At 45.5% G+C, this 19,778-nt stretch overlaps 1 protein-coding gene across 2 annotated transcripts; it reads right to left on the bottom strand.

Moving 5' to 3' along the window:
* Positions 1 to 1,314: 1,314 nt before the first annotated feature.
* On the bottom strand, positions 1,315 to 14,777 carry Nudt2 (nudix hydrolase 2). 2 transcript variants are annotated; one of them, XM_038348279.1, is made up of 4 exons: positions 14,660 to 14,777; positions 11,635 to 11,732; positions 4,796 to 4,929; positions 1,315 to 1,965 (listed from the first exon to the last, which is right to left on the bottom strand). In XM_038348279.1, exons 3-4 carry the CDS (start codon positions 4,920 to 4,922, stop codon positions 1,649 to 1,651), a joined length of 444 nt encoding a protein of 147 aa, XP_038204207.1. In that variant the 5' UTR covers positions 4,923 to 4,929; positions 11,635 to 11,732; positions 14,660 to 14,777; the 3' UTR covers positions 1,315 to 1,648. The 2 variants fall into 2 exon arrangements, with proteins under 2 accessions (XP_038204207.1, XP_038204209.1); XM_038348281.1 differs by having other exon boundaries at positions 11,635 to 11,705; positions 14,660 to 14,743.
* Positions 14,778 to 19,778: the final 5,001 nt, after the last annotated feature.

Genomic DNA, 19,778 nt, shown 5'->3' with positions numbered 1-19,778 from the left:
CACTGCCCAGCAGGCATTTATTAAATCAGTGGGATGTGGTCCCTGCTGGCCTGGAAGAGAACATTAAGCTCCAAAAACTTCCTGCAGCAGGCCTCCTTTGGAGAATGCTGCTCAAAGGGGCGAGGAACAAAGCCACTTAGGTCCTTGGCTGTGCTCCAGGATCTGTTCACTAGGGCTTCTGCTTCTGCCCTGTCTGCATAGAGAGCCCGTGACTGGAAACATCTGGAAGGCTGCTTAAGACCGGGTGACTCCGCTCTCCTTCCTTGGGGCGGCTGTTCTTGACTCTGGTAATCCGCCTTGACCTTTGCCAACGCCCCTTCCCCTCCAATCTTCTGTGCCTCACTGGGCAACAATCCTCTAATAAAATCCGCATGAACCCAGCTGCTAACAGCTGCTGGACAGGCTCTCGGATCTGACACCTGCCTCAGCATTCCTTGAGCCCTAGTAGCAAGGCAAAAGAAGGCCGAGACCCAACTCTTGCACCTCGGGTCTTACAGCAGCATTGTGGAGAGAGTCAACAGGCAGAGGTTAGGAAGAAATGGCAATGCTAAGTTTGCTAACCGTGGGGAAGGTAGTTGTGGGTGAGGGTCAGAGCCCGTGAATTTGGGCTTGTTTCATTTTCTACCTCAACCATAATGACAAGGCTCATTACTCTGGGGGACAGGCCAGGTTAAATGGCAAGGCACAAGTGCTACTAACCTGATTATCCACCTGTTTCCCACCTCTCTGTTTTTGCCCAGGCAGTCCAAAGTTTTGGGTCTGAAATATTTCCTATGTATCTACAAAATATGTGGGTGCTGGAGAGATATCAAAAATAGAACATTCAATTTCTGCACTCTAGTTCTAGTGGCTTGGAAATCCCGGCTCTATGGGTCTATATGTGGTTGAGGAAGTGCTTGGAGCTACAGAGCAGAGCAGAAGGGTCACCCTAGATGTGCTGCATCTCTTCCATTCTCATGGTACCAGCCTTTAGCTTTAGGGTATAGGGTTTCCTCTGGTTTACACGGTCAAAATGGCCTGGTGGTCTGAGGATTCCCTCTGGTTAAATCCAGAGCTCTCATTCACTTTAGTTTCTCTCTCTCTCTCTCTCTCTCTATATATATATATATATATATAGTTTTTCAAGACAGGATTTTTTTTCTGTGTGTAGTCCTGGCTGCCCTGGAACTCGCTCTGTAGACCAGGCTGGCCTCAAACTCACAGAGATCTGCCTGCTCTGCCTCCCGAGTGCTGGGGTTAAGGGTGTGCACCAACACTGCCTTCAGTTTTCTTTTTCCCAACCAATGGCATGATTCCAAGAAATAAGCACACAGGTTAAAAGGCTATGTAAACGGTTTGAAGTTTATTTATAAATTATGAGGATACACTTACTGGGGCTGGCATTTAAAATTTTTTACCCTTCTTTGCTTTTTAACTTAGCTAAAATTCTTGCTTGCTCTTATTTTGAAAGTAATTATTGTCTATGCTAGGGACTGAATCCAGGGCTTCCTTGCCCTCACCTGAGAGTGCCAAATTAATTTTACTTCCACCAACCTATCTGCTCTTGGCCATAGCAAGGCAAAGACCAGTGCACCCTTCCCTGAATAGGAGGGTGGGTTCATCTCAGGAGACCCTCAAGGAAGCAATGGAAGCATTTGTTCTGGTCAGCTCAGGCCGGTGTGGAGCAGAGGAACTGGTGTCCTTCTTGGAGTGTTGCCTTCATCTCATTGAACTGAGCCAACTGGCAGGCCTCTTCCAGTCTTAGCCAGCGGTAGGCTTGATGCTCCTGGGAGAGGCAGATCTCTACATTGTAGTCCTTCACCTCTGCCAGCCAGTAAATGACTGTTTTCGGCTTCTTCCAGGCCACATAGTTGAGCTCCCTTCTGAACCCCTCAATGATGGTCAGCTGGCTTGCTTCTATGCCTGTTTCCTCCTGAGTCTCTCGCAGGGCTGTTTCCAAGTCAGTCTCTCCAGGGTCCACATGGCCTGGTTAGGAGGAAATAAAGAAGAAGCTGGACTTTCAGGACAGATGGCAGAAAGCCAGGGTCTTCAGTGACCTTCCTGGGAGTGCCTGGGCCAAAGGCAGTCTGCGGGTCATGGTACCCTAACATCCCTAGGGAGGCTGTAAGGCAGGCCATGTCGGTTCTTAGGTCCGAGAAATCCCTCCTTCCTACTCCATCTTTGTAGAGAGTGACAAAAATGTGCTTGGCAGGTCAGATTCAGATATCGCTTCGTTATTGCTGTGCCACGTGTTACACTTGGGGCTGTGTGCACAGGAGGTAGGCACTCTACCACTAAGCTACGGCCCCTTCCCAGAACACTGACTGCCTTCTGGTGTCCATGAGATGGCTTTCCTCAGATCTCTGCTTTCCCATTCTTTTGAGTTTTCTCCCTATATTATTCACAGGGACCCCTTTTCTTGGAGACCTTAAAGTAATTTTCCAAGGAGAGGCAGTCTCTTGGCAGAGTGGGCAGCGGAAAGCCCCAGTGAGGATTCAACACTCTACAGTGAACAGGCGCAAGCCCCGCACTGCTGCCCCAGCAGCTGTTTCCAAGTAGCCATCAAGGCGTTCTCAAATTGTTTTCATCCTCCTAACTGAGCAAGGCCAGATTTCAGACTCACAGGGAAAGTCGTGATGGGAACTTAAGACTAAGGACAAGCCAAGAGCCAGTTCTAAGAAAATTTGTTGGCAAGAGCCAAATCAAAGCCGACAGCTGCCAAGAAACTGTTGCAGCAACACTTGAAGTTCTGCAGACTGTGGTGGCCCCCAGCTTTACCCCTAGGCCTTTCCCACAAATTCTTAGTGTCCCAGAAGGGCCCAGAAGCAATGAAAGGGTTCTGGTAACCTGTATCTCCTCCTGGCTCTGGCAAGTTGCTGAGGGGCCCTCCTAGTTCGGTCGGGAGCTCATGAGGAGCAGGAACTGACAGCTGTTCCCTCGTTGGCCTGAAGGTGGAGCTATACACTAGGAGTTCTACCTCCCAGGGGTCTGGGCAGCTGCCTAGTGGCTGCTGAATGGAAACTAGGAACTTGGCACTTCTGGAATCCATTCTAGCTGCCTGCTTCTGGAGAAAGTTTTTGCCTACACCACTTCCTACAGTGTGCACAGACCGCACTGATAATGTATTGAGGAAGAAAAGTAGGAGAGACACTGGTGGTGCCAGAAGACGCTGATTCAGGGTGCACCCCTCCTCCCAGCTGTCTGCGAATCTTAGGACACCCACCCAGGAACATATATTCAGTCTGCTGCCCACCGATGCCAGGAGGGTAATTTCATCCCAGGTCAAAGACAGAGATGATTAGGAGAGGTCCTTTGCCATCTCCAAGTGAGAGGACCCGCAGTGTGACTCCCGTGATCAGGAGAGAAGTGTGAACACTCCTAGCTACAGTATTTGTGGCGCCTCTCTATTACCCTGTTCTTCCCTGTGCAACTCAAATGTGCAAAAACTTCTTTTCTGTTGCCATGTCTTGTTTCTTCCAATCTCAGCTGTCTGTCTCTGCCTTCCCATCCTACCCTTCTGTTTTTATCTGTCAGGGCTGTTTACTCTGGGGCCTCATCCCAGAAAGTGCCAGAGCCAATCTGTTATTGCTCACTGGGACCATCCCAATGGCCTCAGTCAAGGATGGCTTCATCCCCATCTGAAGCAGAGTTGGATTAAATAAAGACATTTTAATGTAAGTGTAAGCATGAGGATTTTTTTTTCCTTTTTTGGCTTTTCAAGACAGGATTTCTCTGTGTAGTCCTAGCTGTCCTGGAACTAACTTGTTCTATACATCAGGCTGGTCTTGACTTCAGAGATCCGCTGCCTCTGCCTCTGCTGGGATTAAAGGTGTTAGCCACCATTGTCCGGCAACATCAGAATTAACAGAGGCAGTCAGAAAAAGTAAGACACACCCAATAGCATGAGTGTGGGCTTCCAAGAAGAGTTATGAAAATACATACTCAAATGAGCACGGGCTCCACGGGGGACACTCCGTCCACCTCTTCTCTTTCAGGAACATCCAAGGGGATCTTTTGTACCCTTAAAACAGCATCCAGAACGCTAGTGAATGAAAACCTACTTATAAATACATCTTGGCCACGTCAAAGGCTACAGGCCACTGGACTTTCTTCTTCACCTTTCTTTTGCCTTTTGAAGACCTGACTAGCTCTGTCCTGGGTGCTCAGGGAGGAGCCCAGGCAAAGGCGGCTGCTGAGACTACAAGTGCAAGGTCTCCGTGATCTTCACGGCCTCTTGGTCTAAGAAGGACCCTTCCGTTCCTGCCAGAATATGCCAATGGCCTATGACCAGGAAAGCCAGCTGCTCTGCGTCCCTAACAGTCCAGAACTCATACTCCCTGGATGTGAGGTCCACAAAAGAAAACCCTAGTGAAGGGAACGCTGGACAAAGAAGCAAAGGATCTTATCAAGTTAAATCAGAAAAAGGGCAGGAAGAAAACATGGGATTTTTAAGTCAAGCTCTACTTTGATAGATAAAAAACTCAGAAGGTAGGCACAGGCCGTGTTTTGCTCAGTTCCGACAGTCCCAGGTCCTAGTCCAGGGGCTCTTCTCCTGTCTAGCCATGCATGGGCTAGAGTACAGGTGAATGGCAGAAAAACACCAGGGGCTTTGTCTGCTGGGGTCAGCTGCAGAATCCTATTTCTAGGTCTGGGCTGGCCTAGAGACCTTAAACATAGAAAGGATTAAGTGCTCTTGCCTCTCCCACCTCCCCCTGCTGTATCCTTACTGGCAAACAAGCCTTGTAGGAAGTCTGTCAGGGTGGATTCCTGAGCAAAGCTTGGCATTTCCCCAAAAGCTAACCCCTCTGCCCAGCACCTTTGGGAGGAGTCCAGTGATGGATGCCATTTGATGCCTGCAGCAGCAGAAACTCAATTGTGCTGTTGTCCACCTTGGGAATAAGGTGTCTTCGAAAGATGATCAAGCCACATGCTCTCAGGGCCATGCTCTGTCTATGAAGTTAAAGAAGAAGTGAAACACTGGGAAGCTATACACAACCGGAAAATCCACACATGGGGCAGAGCTGGAGAACAGCAAGGACTGGCTAACAGTGATCTCAACCCACAAAAGGACAGACAGCATGCCAAGAAATGGAGGTTAGTTTCTTAGTTTTGCTACTGTTGAGAAAATGCCTCTAGAATATTAGCCTGTAGGCAAGTGGAGTATTTTCTTGATTAATGGTTGATGTAGGAAGGCCCAGCACACTGAAGGTGGGGTCATCCTTAGGTAGGTGGTATAAGAAAGCAGGCTGGCCAGTCAGTGGTGATACGAGCCTTTCAATCCTAGCACTGGAAAGACCAAGGCAGGCAGATCTCTGAGTTCAAGGCCAGCCTGGTGTACAAAGTGAGTTCTAGGACAGCCAGGGCTACACACAGAAACTCTGTCTCGAAAAACAAAAACAAAAACCTGAAAAATATGTGTATATACACACAGACACATACATGCATGCATACATACATACATACATACATACATACATATAAATAAAGCAGGCTGAACAGCCAGGCATGGTAGTGTATACCTTTAATCCCAGCACTCAGGAGGTAGGAAAAAGAGGCAGGTGGAATTCTGTGAGTTTGAGGCCCAGCCTGGTCTACAGAGTCAGTTCCAGCAGTTTCAGGACAGTCAAAGCTACACAGAAAAATACCCTGTCTCAAAATCAATCAATAGATCAATCAATCGATCGATTGATCAATCAATCAATCAATCAATCAATCAATAAATCAGCCTGAGCAAGCCAAGGAGAGAAAGCCTATAAGCAGTGTTCCTCCATGCTCTCTGTTTTAGTTTCTGCCTTGAGTTCCCTGCATGACAAACTATAAACTCTAAGCTGAAATAAGCCCTTTCCTCCCCAAGTTGCTTTTGGTTATGGTGTTTGTCACAGCAACAAGAACATAACTAATACAGAGGGGCATCCAGGGTTAGGGACGAAGCTTTGTCTGTAACTACTACAGGACCCTGGTAACCACCCACGTCAAGGAGCTTCTGCCCTGAGCTCCAGGTCTCCCTGTGAAACTTAAGACTCGTTTGTATGCATTATGAGACTACAGAGACGCAGCACCTACTCACTGAAACAGAAAAGACACTAGGAACGTGTTACAGTTAAGCTCACAATCCCATTTCCCTCAGCCTATATCCCGAGTCCTTAAAGCGGAGACTCCAGTGGGGTCACTTAGGTAGTCTGATACACCATGACACTTTTGTTCATTTTTCAGTCTCATATTCATGTCTATTAAGTCACATATGCATTAGGTCCAAATGAAAAGTAAAAAACACCAATGGTTAAAAAAAGAAAGAAAAAAGGGAGGAAGGAAGGAAAGAAGGAAGGAAGGAAGGAAGGAAGGAAGGAAGGAAGGAAGGAAGGAAGGAAGAAGTCTCTCCTTCACTCCAGCAGAGGCAAACTGTCATGATTGTTCACAGCATGAATCTGGGGCCTAGACTTGGAGGATAACAGTTCTACCTGAAGAGGCTGCAGAGGGCTGCGTAATCACCATTTAGTTTTCTTCCTTCTTTTTCTTATTAATGGAGCTCTGGCTGGCCTCAAATTCACAGAGCTCCACCTGCCTCTGTCTCCAAACTTTTTTTTTTTTTTTTTTTTTTTTTTTTGGGTTTTTCGAGACAGGGTTTCTCTGTAGCTTTGGAGCCTGTCCTGGAACTAGCTCTTGTAGACCAGGCTGGTCTCGAACTCACAGAGATCCACCTGCCTCTGCCTCCAAAGCGTTGGGATTAAAGGCGTGCACCACCTGGTATATCACTTTTTAAAAGCATTGGTGTGGGAATGGTTAGTGACATTTCGGTATATACATCTATCTCTGCGGCACACACACACACCATTAAAAATGGGATAGAACCAAATGTTCTGGCTGTAAGAAAATATTTTTGGATATATTAATTGAAAAAATTATGGTACAGAATATGTATAATGAGATCTTTTTTGAGTTAAAAAATTCATATGTACATAGGCTTTTATGAAACACCATGTTCTATTTTCCTGGACTCCTTATTTATGCTGAGAACACTTCCCATTCTGGAAGCCATAAGAAAGCACCTTGTCAGTGCAGAACTACTGAACAAGTATTTTAATCACTGGCTTAGAATTCATGTAGAAACAGGTAACTGATCCTATAGCCTTCCTACAATTAGAAAGTAATAAATGTAGGATACCTTCCTCTTGCCTCTTGAAGAGCTCCATATAATGAATGCCAGAGCCCTGGAAACATCAGAAATCTAAGACTCGACAGGGTGGTGGTGGCACACACCTTTAATCCCAGCACTCGGGAGGCAGAGGCAGGCAGATCTTTGTGAGTTTGAGGCCAGCCTGGTCTACAGAGTCAGTTCCAGGACAGGCTCCAAAGCTACAGAGAAACCCTGTCTCAAAAAAACAAAAATAAAGACAAAAAGAAAAAAAATAGAGCATGAGAAAAGAAAGATGCCTTCATGAAGGACAAGAATGACAGGCCTTAGGTGGCCATGTATACCCATAAAAGAGAGGAAAGGCTAGTATTTTCCTGTGGAGAGGAATGGGAGTGGGGAGAAAGTCTTAGCATAGTAGAAAACGTACATTCCAGCAGTTTGTAAAGAGGCTGCACTAAAGAAACAGTCTGGCCTATAATCTGATCAGACAGCTAAGGAGAGGTGCTTAGTCTATGTATGCTTGACTCACAGGAAAGACAATCTTCTAGAGAGGGAGAACTCCCCATTGCCCTTTCAATTGGCTTAAACCAGCTGTGTACTAGAAGCCTATCCCCAAACTCATATAGACAATGCTTCCTACTTAACCCTTTAACAACTATTGCTTATTTATAGTTATTGTTGTGGGGGCTACAGGTGTGACAAGGAATTCTCTCCTATTTTTATCTGCTCCAGCGGCTGAACTCATTGTCCAGTTAACAGCAAGCATTTTACCTCTTAAGCCACATTGCCGGCCCCACTTCTTTGTTTTATTTTGGTTTTTTCTGTGTAACAGCCCTCGCTGTCCTGGAACTCGCTCTGTAGACCAGGCCTACCTCAAAATCACAGAGATCTACCTGTCTCTGCTCCTGAGTGCTAGGATTAAAGGTGTGCACCAACACACCTGTCTAATAATTTTATTTTTCTATGCATTGATGTTTTGCCTGCATGTATGTCTGTGTGAGGGTGTCAGGTCCCCTGGTACTAGAGTCACAGACAGTTGTGAGCTGCCATGTGGTTGCTGGGAATGAATCCAGGTCCTCTGGAAGAACAGGCAGTGCTTTTCATGGCTAAGCCATCTCTCCAGCCATACTTTAACTGTTTGTTTGTTTGTTTGAGACAGGGTTTTGCTGTAGCTTTGGAGCCTGTCCTGAAATTCGCTCTGTAGACCAGGCTGGCCTCGAACTCACGGAGATCCGCCTGCCTCTGCCTCCCGAGAGTGCTGGGATTAAAGGCGTTCGCCACCACCACCCGGCTCTACTTTTAACTTTTGAAATAGCTCAAGTGTCACCTTTTTAGTGAGGTCTTCAGGCTTGTAATAACTCTATAAATCTCTACTATAAGACGCCATCAGAGAGGACTCTGACTCACAGACACTTAGGCATTTATTATAAGGAGTGTATGTGTGTTGGTGGGAATCAAATACTGGGATCTGGACGAGAGGCAAGTACTCTAACCACTAACCTACCTTTCTAGGCCTTGGTTTTTCATGGTGGGATACTGCTAGATAGTTCATGTTTGGTCTTGAGCGTATTATGTAGTTCAAGCTAGCCTCAATTTTGAGATCCTCCTGCCTCAGCACAAACTATCTCCAGCTCAGGGAGCTAGTAGAGAAATCATGCAAGCCAGTCACCTCCACATCTGCTGCTGGGCCTAAAGACTAGTAGTATTAGCAATCTGGGGGTGGGGTTAGATGTGAAGTAGAGGAAAGCAAGGAAACTAAAGCATGTGAGAGCACATGGAGACCGGTGAGCACAACTGGAAGTCATGAAGATAAACGACAACCCTAGACTTCCTTTCTTTGTTTCTAGGCTTGGTGACACAGATGGCAGTAGGTAAAACCAGAGCCCCCCAGAGATGGATGCCATCTTAGAGAGGAAGAGGAGGATTCAGTATGAGCTGGATTTCTTCAGGCCTAGATGCTGTCCTTCATCAGCAAGGTGAGTCAGCAGATTGGCATGAAGGTGTATGCACTACAGCCATGCCAGCTCTGTGCTGTACAACATCCTGGCTGCTTTCACTCCAGCTTTCCAGATCGTATGCGGACATTTGTTGTGGGCAGTCCTGAGCCAGAGCCATTAAGAAGGGGATTCTGGGGCTGGAGATTTGGCTCAGTGCTTAAGAGCACTTACTTGTTCTTGGAAAGGATCCAGGTTCAATTCCCAACATCCACATGGAGGCTCCTCCCTCCTTGGGCGCTAGGCATGCATGTGGTTCACAGACATATATGCAGACAAAACACACACACACACACATTCTTAAAAAAGAGATTTCTGGGAAATGTAGTTCCCGTATAGCTAAAGTGACCCAGTACAAAGCCACTTTAAGTATGCATCCCTTGTAAGGTAAGTCTCTGTTGGTACCTCTGGCGAGCAAGAACCAGACTCAGTCTGTTTCCTTGGGACTCAGCTCAGCAGCTCAACAGATGTTCACTGACTCAACAGAACTCTTTTCCCCACCTCCCACTGAAACAAATGTTTAAGTATGTTCTGGGGCCCTGGGAAACAGCTCAATGTTTTCTTGAAGAGTGCCATTTGCATAAAAGTCAATGGAGCTTTTGTTGGTTTTCTGTTTTTTTGGAGAAGAGGGAGCAGAAACGATCCAGGGGCTTGAAAGTATTCTGCTCTCATACATTCTCCAAGTGTATTCAAACCTCAGGGGGTTAAAGAACACAGCATCCAATATGCAAATATGCCTGCAGCCAGGATTGCAGAGGTGAGAACTCCAGGCTGACAGCAGGCAATTCACACTTCAGAAAGGTGGCAGAGTGCCTGAGGTGGTTAGAAGAAAAGAAGAGAAAAAAATCCTCAATGTCATCAGAAGGTTCCAGAAGCTAAGGAAAAATGCTCTTGACTTTCTCCACACACAGAATTTCCTCACAGTCTAGGATATTTGGTGTGTGTGGGGGGGTTACAGACAAATGGCCATGTTGCCATGGTCCAACAATACATCAAATTAATCAAGAATGCTACTGCAGCTACCTGCAAAAGTTCTCACAAACACATATTTTTATTTGCTTGCTTATTTATTTTGTGGGGCCAGAGCTAGCGTGAACTCAGACTTCACACATGTGAAGCGCTCTCCAACTGAGCCATACCTTCAGCCTTTACATAACAGACTCCCTAAACCCTCCTCACATCCCTTAAACCAGTGTTTCATGCCACTATGCTGTCTGGCATCAAGGCGGTGTCACCTACACTGTGCAGTTTTTGACTACGGAAGTTGCTATAAGGCAACCCTGTAAGGCCAGGCATGGTGGCACATGCCTGTAATCCTAGCATTCAGGAGACTGAACTTGTGTCACAGATCTTGTCTCAAACAAACAAGTTCAAAGGAGGATCTTTTTCTTTTCTTTTCTTTTTGTTTTGTTTCTCTGAGTAACACTGGCTGGCCTGGAACTCACTTTATAGACCAGGCTGGCCTCGAACTTGGAGATCCATCCTCTGCCCACTAAGCATTGGGATTAGAAGTGGGTGCCACCACCGCCCAGAAAAGAGCGATCATTTAAGACTTATGTTTAGTTTATAAGGAAACAGATTTTTAAGAGAGGGTCTCACTGTATAGCTCAGATGGAGAAATGTAGACCAAGCTGGTCTTGTATTCAGAGACCTCTCTGCCTCCCGAATGAAGACAAAGGCCTATACTAATGTGCCTTTCTAAAGCTGAGATCTGAAGAAAGAGTAAGCCAGGCTTAGTGACACACACCTTGCACTGGTAGCCTCAATACTTGGAAGGCAGAGAGACAGCAGTATTAGGATATCAAGGCCAGCTTTTACTACATATAAACTTGAGGTCTTTCTGGACCACATAAATCCTGTCTCAAAAAGTAAAATAAGCATAAAGATTAAAATACTTGCCCAGTGGCATAAATGGCTGGTAATATGATTTGAATCCAGAGAAATCTAACTCCAAAGCTTGTAATTTTTAAACAGCTCAGTTTGTCATGAAATAGGGTTAAAGGTACACATGGCTCCGAAAACACGCACAAGTGATTAATAAAATCACCACCAGTTTTAAAACTCCTTTGTCTTTAATCTGGACTCATCTGGAGACTGTTTAGGATGTCTGGCTGAAACTTTTCCACAAAACGGGTTTTAAGCAGGGAGGATGGAGGTAACCAAAGCCAACTTAGGTGGGGAAAGTATCTCCTGAGGCTCCCAAAAGTCCAATTTGACAAGGGTGTCCTTGACTTCACTGCTGTTTTCTAAGAAAGAGAAACCTAAAACCACAGGTTTTTGCCTAAATCTGGCTCTAGAAAATTTGCACATGCCCGTGAAGAGGAAGAGCAACTCTGCTTGCTCCCAAGCAGCTCCATGGGACTCCCTGCCTATGGCCTCCTCTACTACTTCCTTCTTTGTTCTTGGAGGAAGAATGAAGCATCTGTCCAGATAAAGTTTTCTTGTAATAATAATAAAAGAAAAAAGAGAGAAAAAAATCCTAGTTATATGTAAATATTAGAAACAAAGAAAATGCTCCCCCAACTGTACCTTTCTCTGGGCCTCTGCTTCCTCTCTGGGAGATCAAGCTGCTGAATCACTTTGCAAACTTGGTTATTTGGCTGAGGGAGAAAACAGGAGAGTTTTACCTGCAATGACACACCGGGTTCTAGGATCAGGACAAAGTCAGACAAGGTTGGAACAAAAAATGTTTCTTAGGGAAATTTTGTTATGTGGCCTTTTGGTGCCACCTGCTGTTCAGCTATGGGAAGGAATCCTAAATGATTCTGATACTGGCGCCTACAGAGGGATTTCCCTCACTCATCTGTTGCCTGCTGAACGTGTTCTCTACGGCTGGACAGAAGGGTGAATGTGAAACTGAATACTACTAATGTCTCATGTTCTAGAGGTTCACAGTCCAGTGAAAGCAAACGACATTCAGACAGATGCTACAAAGTGTTTCACACATCGTAAGGATGTATGTAAGACAGAAAGACAGGCTGGCCAGGCAGTGATGGCGCACGCCTTTACTCCCAGCACTCATGAGGAGAGGCAGAGGAAGGCAGACCTCTGAGTTAAAGGCCAGCCTGGTCTACAGAGTTCCAGGACAGCCAGGGCTACACAGAGAAACTCTGCCTGGGTATGGGAGGGGAAAAAAGACAGTGAAAAAGATCTTTAGGTCAAAGAAGTACCTCGTAAGGATGTGCATGTGTGCATGCGTTTTTCACCTGGGTGTCAGGGTCAAACTTAGGCCCTCACATCCATACAGCATACTTTATGTCCAGACTGAGCCCCATCTGGAGGACCGTCATGAAGACCTTACACATAGCGTTCCATTGGTAAGCAGCTTAGCTTACATTGGTTTTAAATATTTTATGTATTTATTTATTTTAGACAGGATCTCACTATATGACCTCTGCTGACCCAGAACTCTCTATGTAAACCAGGCTAGCTTCAAACCCAGTGATCTGTCTGCTTCTGCCTCTGGAGTGATGGTATTAAAGGCATGCCACCAAGTCTGGCTAAATTTATATCCTGTAAACAATAAGGACTACTGGTTTTAGGTAAAGTGTATTTTTGTCAGATTGACATTTTACAAAAAACATTTTGGCAGTAAGCTAGATGGAAAACAAACTGGAAGAAAAAACTGCAGGCAAAGAGACCTGTTGTTATCAGCTTATTTCAGCAGCTTGCAAATGGCAGGAAACTAGATTAAGAGAAAGCCTATGAGAAAGAAGGGAGGCGTATGCAGTATCTCAAGAAACTAACATTGACAAGGTTGATATCTTATTGCCTGTCTGAGAGATTGTATAAGTTCAAGGGAACCAGAAGAGGCTTGAATAACTGGATGGATTTCCTTTTGAATGGAGTTGAATTTGAAGTGCTATAGACTGTCCACAAGGTAAGTGGAAACGGGGTCTAAGGTTCAGGAATATCTCATTCTATTCTTCGTTTCCTAAACTTGACACTTTTTATGAGAAAAAGAATTGCTTTCATCTTAGGTACTTTGACAATCCATGTCTTGACTAGTTTTATGTCAACTTCAAACAAACTAGACTCACTGGAGAGGAGGGAGCCTCTGTTGAGAAAACACTTCCGGAAGATGTAGGCAAGCTGTAGGGCATTTTCTAGTCACTGACGGGGAAGTGCCCATTCCACTGTGGGTGGGGTTACCCCTGCACTGGTGGTCCTGGATTCCCTAAGAAAGCAGGCTGACCCGGCCACAAGGAGCAAGCCAGTAAGCAGCACTCCTTCACGGTCTCCGCATCAGCTCCTCTCTCCAGAGTCCAGTCCCGTTTGCATTCCTGTCCTGACTTCCTTCAGTGATCCACAGTGATGTGGAAGAGTAAGCCAAGTAACCATTTTTTTTCCAGTAAAGCAGTGGTGGAGCACGCCTTTAATCCCAGCACTCGGGAGGCAAAGGCAGGCGGATCTCTGAGTTCGAGGCCAGCCTGGTCTACAGAGCAAGGAAGGGCTGCACCATTCCTTCTCCAGCCCCCCTGAACTGAAGAATTTTGAGCTAAAATGAGCACTCGATTAAAGTACACACGGTGCTGCATACATGCTGGCCAGTGTATTTATTCTTAATAATGGCGGTGCCTTTTTAACCAAGAAGCTAACCTGCCAGGCACTGCGCCGCTTTACCTTTATTTCTTCACTCAGTCTTCCTCGCAAACTGGGGAGGCATTGATACCGTTTTTCAGAAAAGGAGAAAACTATGGTCCAGAAATACTTTTGGTAGTTATTCAAACGCAGGCATGCCAAACTTCTAACATCATTAACCTTAATACCCACTGGATAGTAAACATTTTTATGTTTGACAACTTGACTGTTCTCAACTTAAGCTGTTTCGCTTTTTTGTTTTAAGATGGGAGTCTTGTGACTTTATTATAACTGTCTCAGCCTTCATTCAATGAACAGTTGGAACAGAAAATAAAAAGTCTTTGGTGGGGGGCGCTGGAGAGACAGTTTAATGGTTAAAAGTATCTGCTACTCTTCCAAAGGACTGGGGTTCGGTTCTCAAGAGTCTACACTAGATGGCTCACAACTGCCTTTAACTCCGGCTTCTGGGATCTGACGCCTTCTGGCCTCCAAGGGACCTGCATGCACTTGGTGCACATAAATTCAGGCAGGTAGGAAGGCGCGCGCGAGTGCACACACACACACACACACGCATATTATATATTATTATGAAACATGTTATATATTATATAAAATCCCTTGGAATGCAGGCAGGGTTTAATCGACGACAACAAGGCAATACTGAGGCCGAAGGAGAAGGTATGACTGACTCTCTGAATCCCAAACCCGGGCCTTCCTGTCTTTGGGATTCTTCCGAGCCACACCATCGCCATTCAGGAGAGGGCGACGCCGGACCACAGGACCACTGAGCCTTTTCTTCGATGCAGAGCGGTAAACCGAGGCCCTGCGAGTGGATGGGGCCTGTCCTGCACACACCTCACTGTCAGCTCTGATGGCGCAGCGCGGGTCGGTAGCACAGCACACCACCCGCGCCCCTGTCACCCCCGCCCCCGCTCCCCTTCAGCCCCCCGCCCCCCAGCACCGCGGCACTCACCGGCAGCGCAGAGGCAGGAGGCGGTCCTTAAACGGAGCCGTAGCTCGTTAGCCAATCAGAAGAGCCCGGCTGGCCTTCAGCCGAGCAACAGAATTGGGCACCGGACGCTCCGACCCGCCTCCGAGGCGCGGTTCTCTGATGGGACTGTCGCGAGATCTTCCTCCGGCTGACCCATTGGTGGAAAGACGGTTACGCCTCCTGTCTCTTCGGATCCCTGATTGGCTCTTTAGAGGAGAAGGCGGTAAACGACGGCAGGCTCCCTGAATGGCCATTGGTCGGTGCTGCGGGACTGCGGGCGGGCGGGCGTCAGCGCGCGCGTTCGAACGGGCGCTTGGCGGCGTTGCCATGGGGACGTGGCCTGGCAGTCGCCTGAGGCGGGTTGACAGGACGGCTGGTAGCCTGGTCCTAGGGCTTTCTCCAGACGAGATTATTTCTCGCGTCCTCCGAGGAAACTGACCGAAGAGGAGTCCAGAAGACCCCGAGGTGAGACAGGGTCGCGGGTTTAAGTCCTGCGCCTGCGCGGGAGAGGGTGCGCCTGTCCGCGGAGCGGTGCGTGCAGAGTCCGGCGTTTGCTGGGCACCTAGAATTTGGCTTCTCCTGGTTTTTCGACGGTTCACACACTCACCACGTTTCATCTCCCTAGCTACGATTTCTTCGGCCATTGTCTCGAAAACCACCGTTCTTGGGGCCTTTAGTCCCCAAAGTCCTCTTGCCTTTGAAACACACTCCTCAGAGCGCTTCTATTCGACTTTGGGTTGTTTTCTGTACTTCCGGGAACCTCGTTCTTCTTTTTCTCATATAATTTTGAACTCTGAGATGAGACAGACGTTTCATAATGTCTTGCACATAGTAGATTTTTAGGAAATATTTGTTCAATTGAGTTTAACTGGCTACAAAAAGATTGTTTTCTTTCATGCCTTGTTTCATTCAAAGATGAAAATTTGGAGGCAGGTGGAAGAGTCTGAAAATTCGACGTTGGGATTTCCACCTTTTGTGAAAGGTAAAGTTGTGAATTGGTTGCAACAACTCTATTCACATTGCAGTCTGATCCACCAGTACCTTTTATCGGGCTCCTAAATGTATTTCCCTAAAACAGACCATTCTGGCCGGGTGGTGGTGGCGGCGCGCGCCCTTAATCCTAGCACTTGGGAGGCAGAGGCAGGCGGATCTCTGAGTTCGAGGCCAGCCTGGTAACTGAGCAAAGTTCCAGGACAGGCTCCAAAGCTACAGAGAAACTCTGTCTCAAAAAAACAAACAAAACAAAAAACCCAGACCATTCTGTTGTTATTTGTCAGAGGGTTTTCTCTTTTCATTTCATGGTTACATCTTGGAAAATGTAATTAATTACTTGAGTTTGAATTTTTCACTTGCATGCATGCGCGCCACAGCACTCAAATGAAGGTCAGAAAACAGCTTTGAGGAGTTAGTTCTCGTTTTCCATTTTGTTGAGGCAGGATCTGTTTTGTTTCTGCTGCTGCACATGTTCTCCCGCCATGCCTCCTGTTTCCCCATCGTACTGGGTTTATAGACCACACGTGACCTCTGCCATGCCTCCCTGGGCTACAGACATGCAATACCCCATGTGACCTTTTATGTAAGTTCTGGGCATTGACCCCAAGTCATTAGACTTATGGATTATGTGCATTTCCCTACCAGGCCAATTCCTTGGCCCTAATTTGAGTTTTTAATTTAATTAATTTATTTGGTTTTTGGAAACAGGGTTTCTCTGTAGCTTTGGAACCTGTCCTGGAACTAGCTCTTGTAGACCAGGTTGGCCTCGAACTCACAGAGATCCGCCTGCCTCTGCCTCCCAAAGGCTGGGATTAAAGACGTGCACCACCACCGCCCGGCTGAGTTTTTTTATTTTTTTTATGTGTATTATGTGCACCTTGTGGACATCTGGTGAGAAGGAAGTCGGAAGAGGGTGTTGGATCCCCAGAGCTGTAGTTACAGACAGTTGTGAGCTACCATGTGGGTGCTGGGAATAGAACCCTGGTTTTTTGAAAGAACAGCCAGTGCTCTTAACCACTGAACCCAACCCCATTTATTTGGGTTTTTTGTTTGTTTGTTTGTTTGTTTGAGATAGCATTCCACACTGTAGCTAGAACATGCAGTAATCCTCCCGTCTCAGCTTCTCGAGTGCTGAAGTTGTTGTTGTTATTATTATTATTATTATTATTATTATTTTGTTTTTCAAGATAGGGTTTCTCTGTATTACAATCCTAGCTGTCCTGGAACTAGCTCTGGTAGACCAGGCTAGCCTCAAACTCACAGAGATCAACCTGCCTCTGCCTCCCAAGTGCTGGGATTAAAGGTGTGCGCCATTACTGCCCAACTGAGTGCTGAACTTATAAATAAAACATTTGTTATTTGTTTTATTTTTTGTTTGTGTGTCTGTGTATGAACAGAGGACAGCTTTTGGGGAGTCGATTCTCTTCTCCAGTGCAGGTCATCAGGCTTAGCAGAAAATGCCTTTATCTGTTGAGCCCTCTTGCCAGCCTTTAAAACATCTTTTTTTCTTTGCATTTATATTCTACAGAGAGATTTTTGTGGCCACTATCTTTAGTACCTATTAACAACTCAGCCTCTACACAGTTACCAGGCATCCATAATCCTATTGTGTTTTCAAGACTATTTCATTGTTGACTTGTGGCCTATATACTCACAGTATTATTGCTGATTATTCTTCCTTATAAAATTTATAACTTTAATGAAAGCATTGAAAATGTTGCTAGGTAGTGGTGGCACACCTTTAATCCCAGCAATTGGGAGGCAGAGGCAGTCGGATCTTCGAGTTCAAGACCAGCCTGGTCTACAGAGTGAGTTCCAGAACGGCCAGGGCTACACAGAGAAACGTTGTTTTGTAAAACAAAGCAAAAAGTATAGCAACTGTTGTGGTTTGGATATTATGATATATAGTGCTAATTGTTAACTTGAAAAAAATCGAGACTCACCTGGGGGAAGGTAATATTTATAGAGAATTGACATGACTGTATTAATTGAGGTGGGAAGACTTGCTCACTGAGTGATAGCATTCCCTGGGCAGGAAATGCTGGACAACGAAAGAGTAGAGAAATCAAACTGATCACTAAAACATACATTAATTCATTGTTCCCTGTTTTTCTTATTTTAAGTTTTTTTCTTTTTTGAGACCTGATTATCCTGGAACTCTCTATGTAGATCAGGCTGGCCTTGGATTTATAGTTATCTGCCTCTTCCTCATGAGTGCTGGGATTAAGGGCATACATCACTACATGGATCTTGCTTTTCTTATTTTAAAGATTTATTTTTATATGTATATGAGTGTCACCAAGTGTACTCACATTTGTGTATGGGTCCAGGGAGACCAGAAGAGGACATCAGATCTCTGGAGCTGGAGCTACAGGTGATGAAGTGGGTTCTGGGTGAGCAGCAAGCACTTTGCACAGCTGAGCCATCTCAGCTACACAGATGTTATGTATTTTCTTACCTTCCACTGTAGAAAAAATAGCAGTTTCTCCAGGTTGCTGTTGTGTTATTTGTGTAGTGAAGAGTTGAACTTTTTTTCCTCTTCCTTATTTAGTGTCTGTGATCTGTTAATCCAGTTTTTCCATGGAGACTCAGTAAACTTGTTCAGTCTTTATGTAGAGTAGGTCCTTAACAAGTTTTGTTGAATGAGGCTGGTAGTGGGTTGGTGCACACCTTTAATCCCAGTACTCTGGAGACAGGCAGATGGACTCTGTGTGTTCAAGGCCAGTTTGGTCTGTTTAGTGAGTTCTAAACCAACAGGGATACATAGAGAGACATTGTCTACACACACACACACACACACACACACAGTTAAATGAATACTGGAGTCAAGTATAACATAGACCTGTAGTCTGTAGTCCTAGCTGCTTGAAAGCTGAAGCTTTCAAGGAAAATTACCCTAACCCAACAGTTTGAAACCAGCCTAGGTAACAGCGTGGCCAAAACCTAATCCTGCAGTGCTAGGGATGGAGCCCAGGACCTTAAGCATGCTTGGCAAATGCTTCACTACTGAGCTACATCTCAAACAAGAGACAGTTTTAGTGGTAGTAATATTGGCAGTAACAATTGTAGCAGTGGTGGTAGTAGTTGTAGGTTCACAGTTAAAGGAGAGGAAGGAATCTAATATGCTTTCTATTTCAGGTCTGAGTGGTACTAACACCTACTTCCCTAACCCCAAAGAACAGTTCAGCAGAGGAATAGATGGTTAGTTGATTGGTTTGGGACAGATTTCTCCGTATAGCCCTGGTTACACAATTCTGGAACTCAAGACCAGACAGACTTCAAACTCAGATCTGCCTGCCTCTGCTTCCCTACTGCTGGTATTAAAACAGTGTTCCACTACCCCTGATTTTTGTAAGGAAGTGATAAGTTCTATTATTACGTGATTCATGTATTCAGTCATGGAATCATTTTAACTGTGATGGATTGAAGTACTTGCTTATCTAGCATGCCTGAAACCCTGGATTCAATCCTCTGCACCACATAAAACTAGCAGTTATGGTCACTTAAGAAATGTAAGTAGGCAGGAGGAAGTGTAAGAAGGCAGGTCCAAAGGTCAGAGCTATTCTGGACTCTTGGAATTTAAGGTCAGCCTGGGCTACCTGAGACACCATCTCAGAAAACAAACAAATAAACAAAAACAACAAAAAACATACAGTTGTCTATTTTACTATGAAGTGAACTTACCTAGTATTTGGAAGCATTGCATAATACTGGTATTTAACTAGTATCTAGAATAGTATATTATATCCAGGCTACAATTTTGAGCTGAGAATTCACCAGCAATGAGGAGCAAAACTGAAAACTGATTTTAGTTAGCCATCTATTTATGTTGACATATAATTGGTTCTTGCTGGGAGCAAGCCTTTAATCCCAGCACTTGGGAGGCAGAGGCAGGGAGATCTCTGAGTTTCAAGCCAGCCTGGTCTATAAAGCGAGTTCCAGAACAACCAGAGCTACACAGAGAACCCTTGTCTTAAAAACAAACAAACAAACAAACACTAGTGGTCTATACTAATGTGGCCAATATATAGATAACCATTTACTCTTCTAGAAAATTCATGTCATTGTTTTGAATAAAAATTATTCCTCACTTTATTCATTTGTGAAA

Source organism: Arvicola amphibius, chromosome 11 (genome assembly GCF_903992535.2).
Source record: "Arvicola amphibius chromosome 11, mArvAmp1.2, whole genome shotgun sequence".
Lineage (NCBI taxonomy): Eukaryota > Metazoa > Chordata > Mammalia > Rodentia > Cricetidae > Arvicola > Arvicola amphibius.
This window is presented reverse-complemented; position numbering and strand designations above follow the sequence as displayed.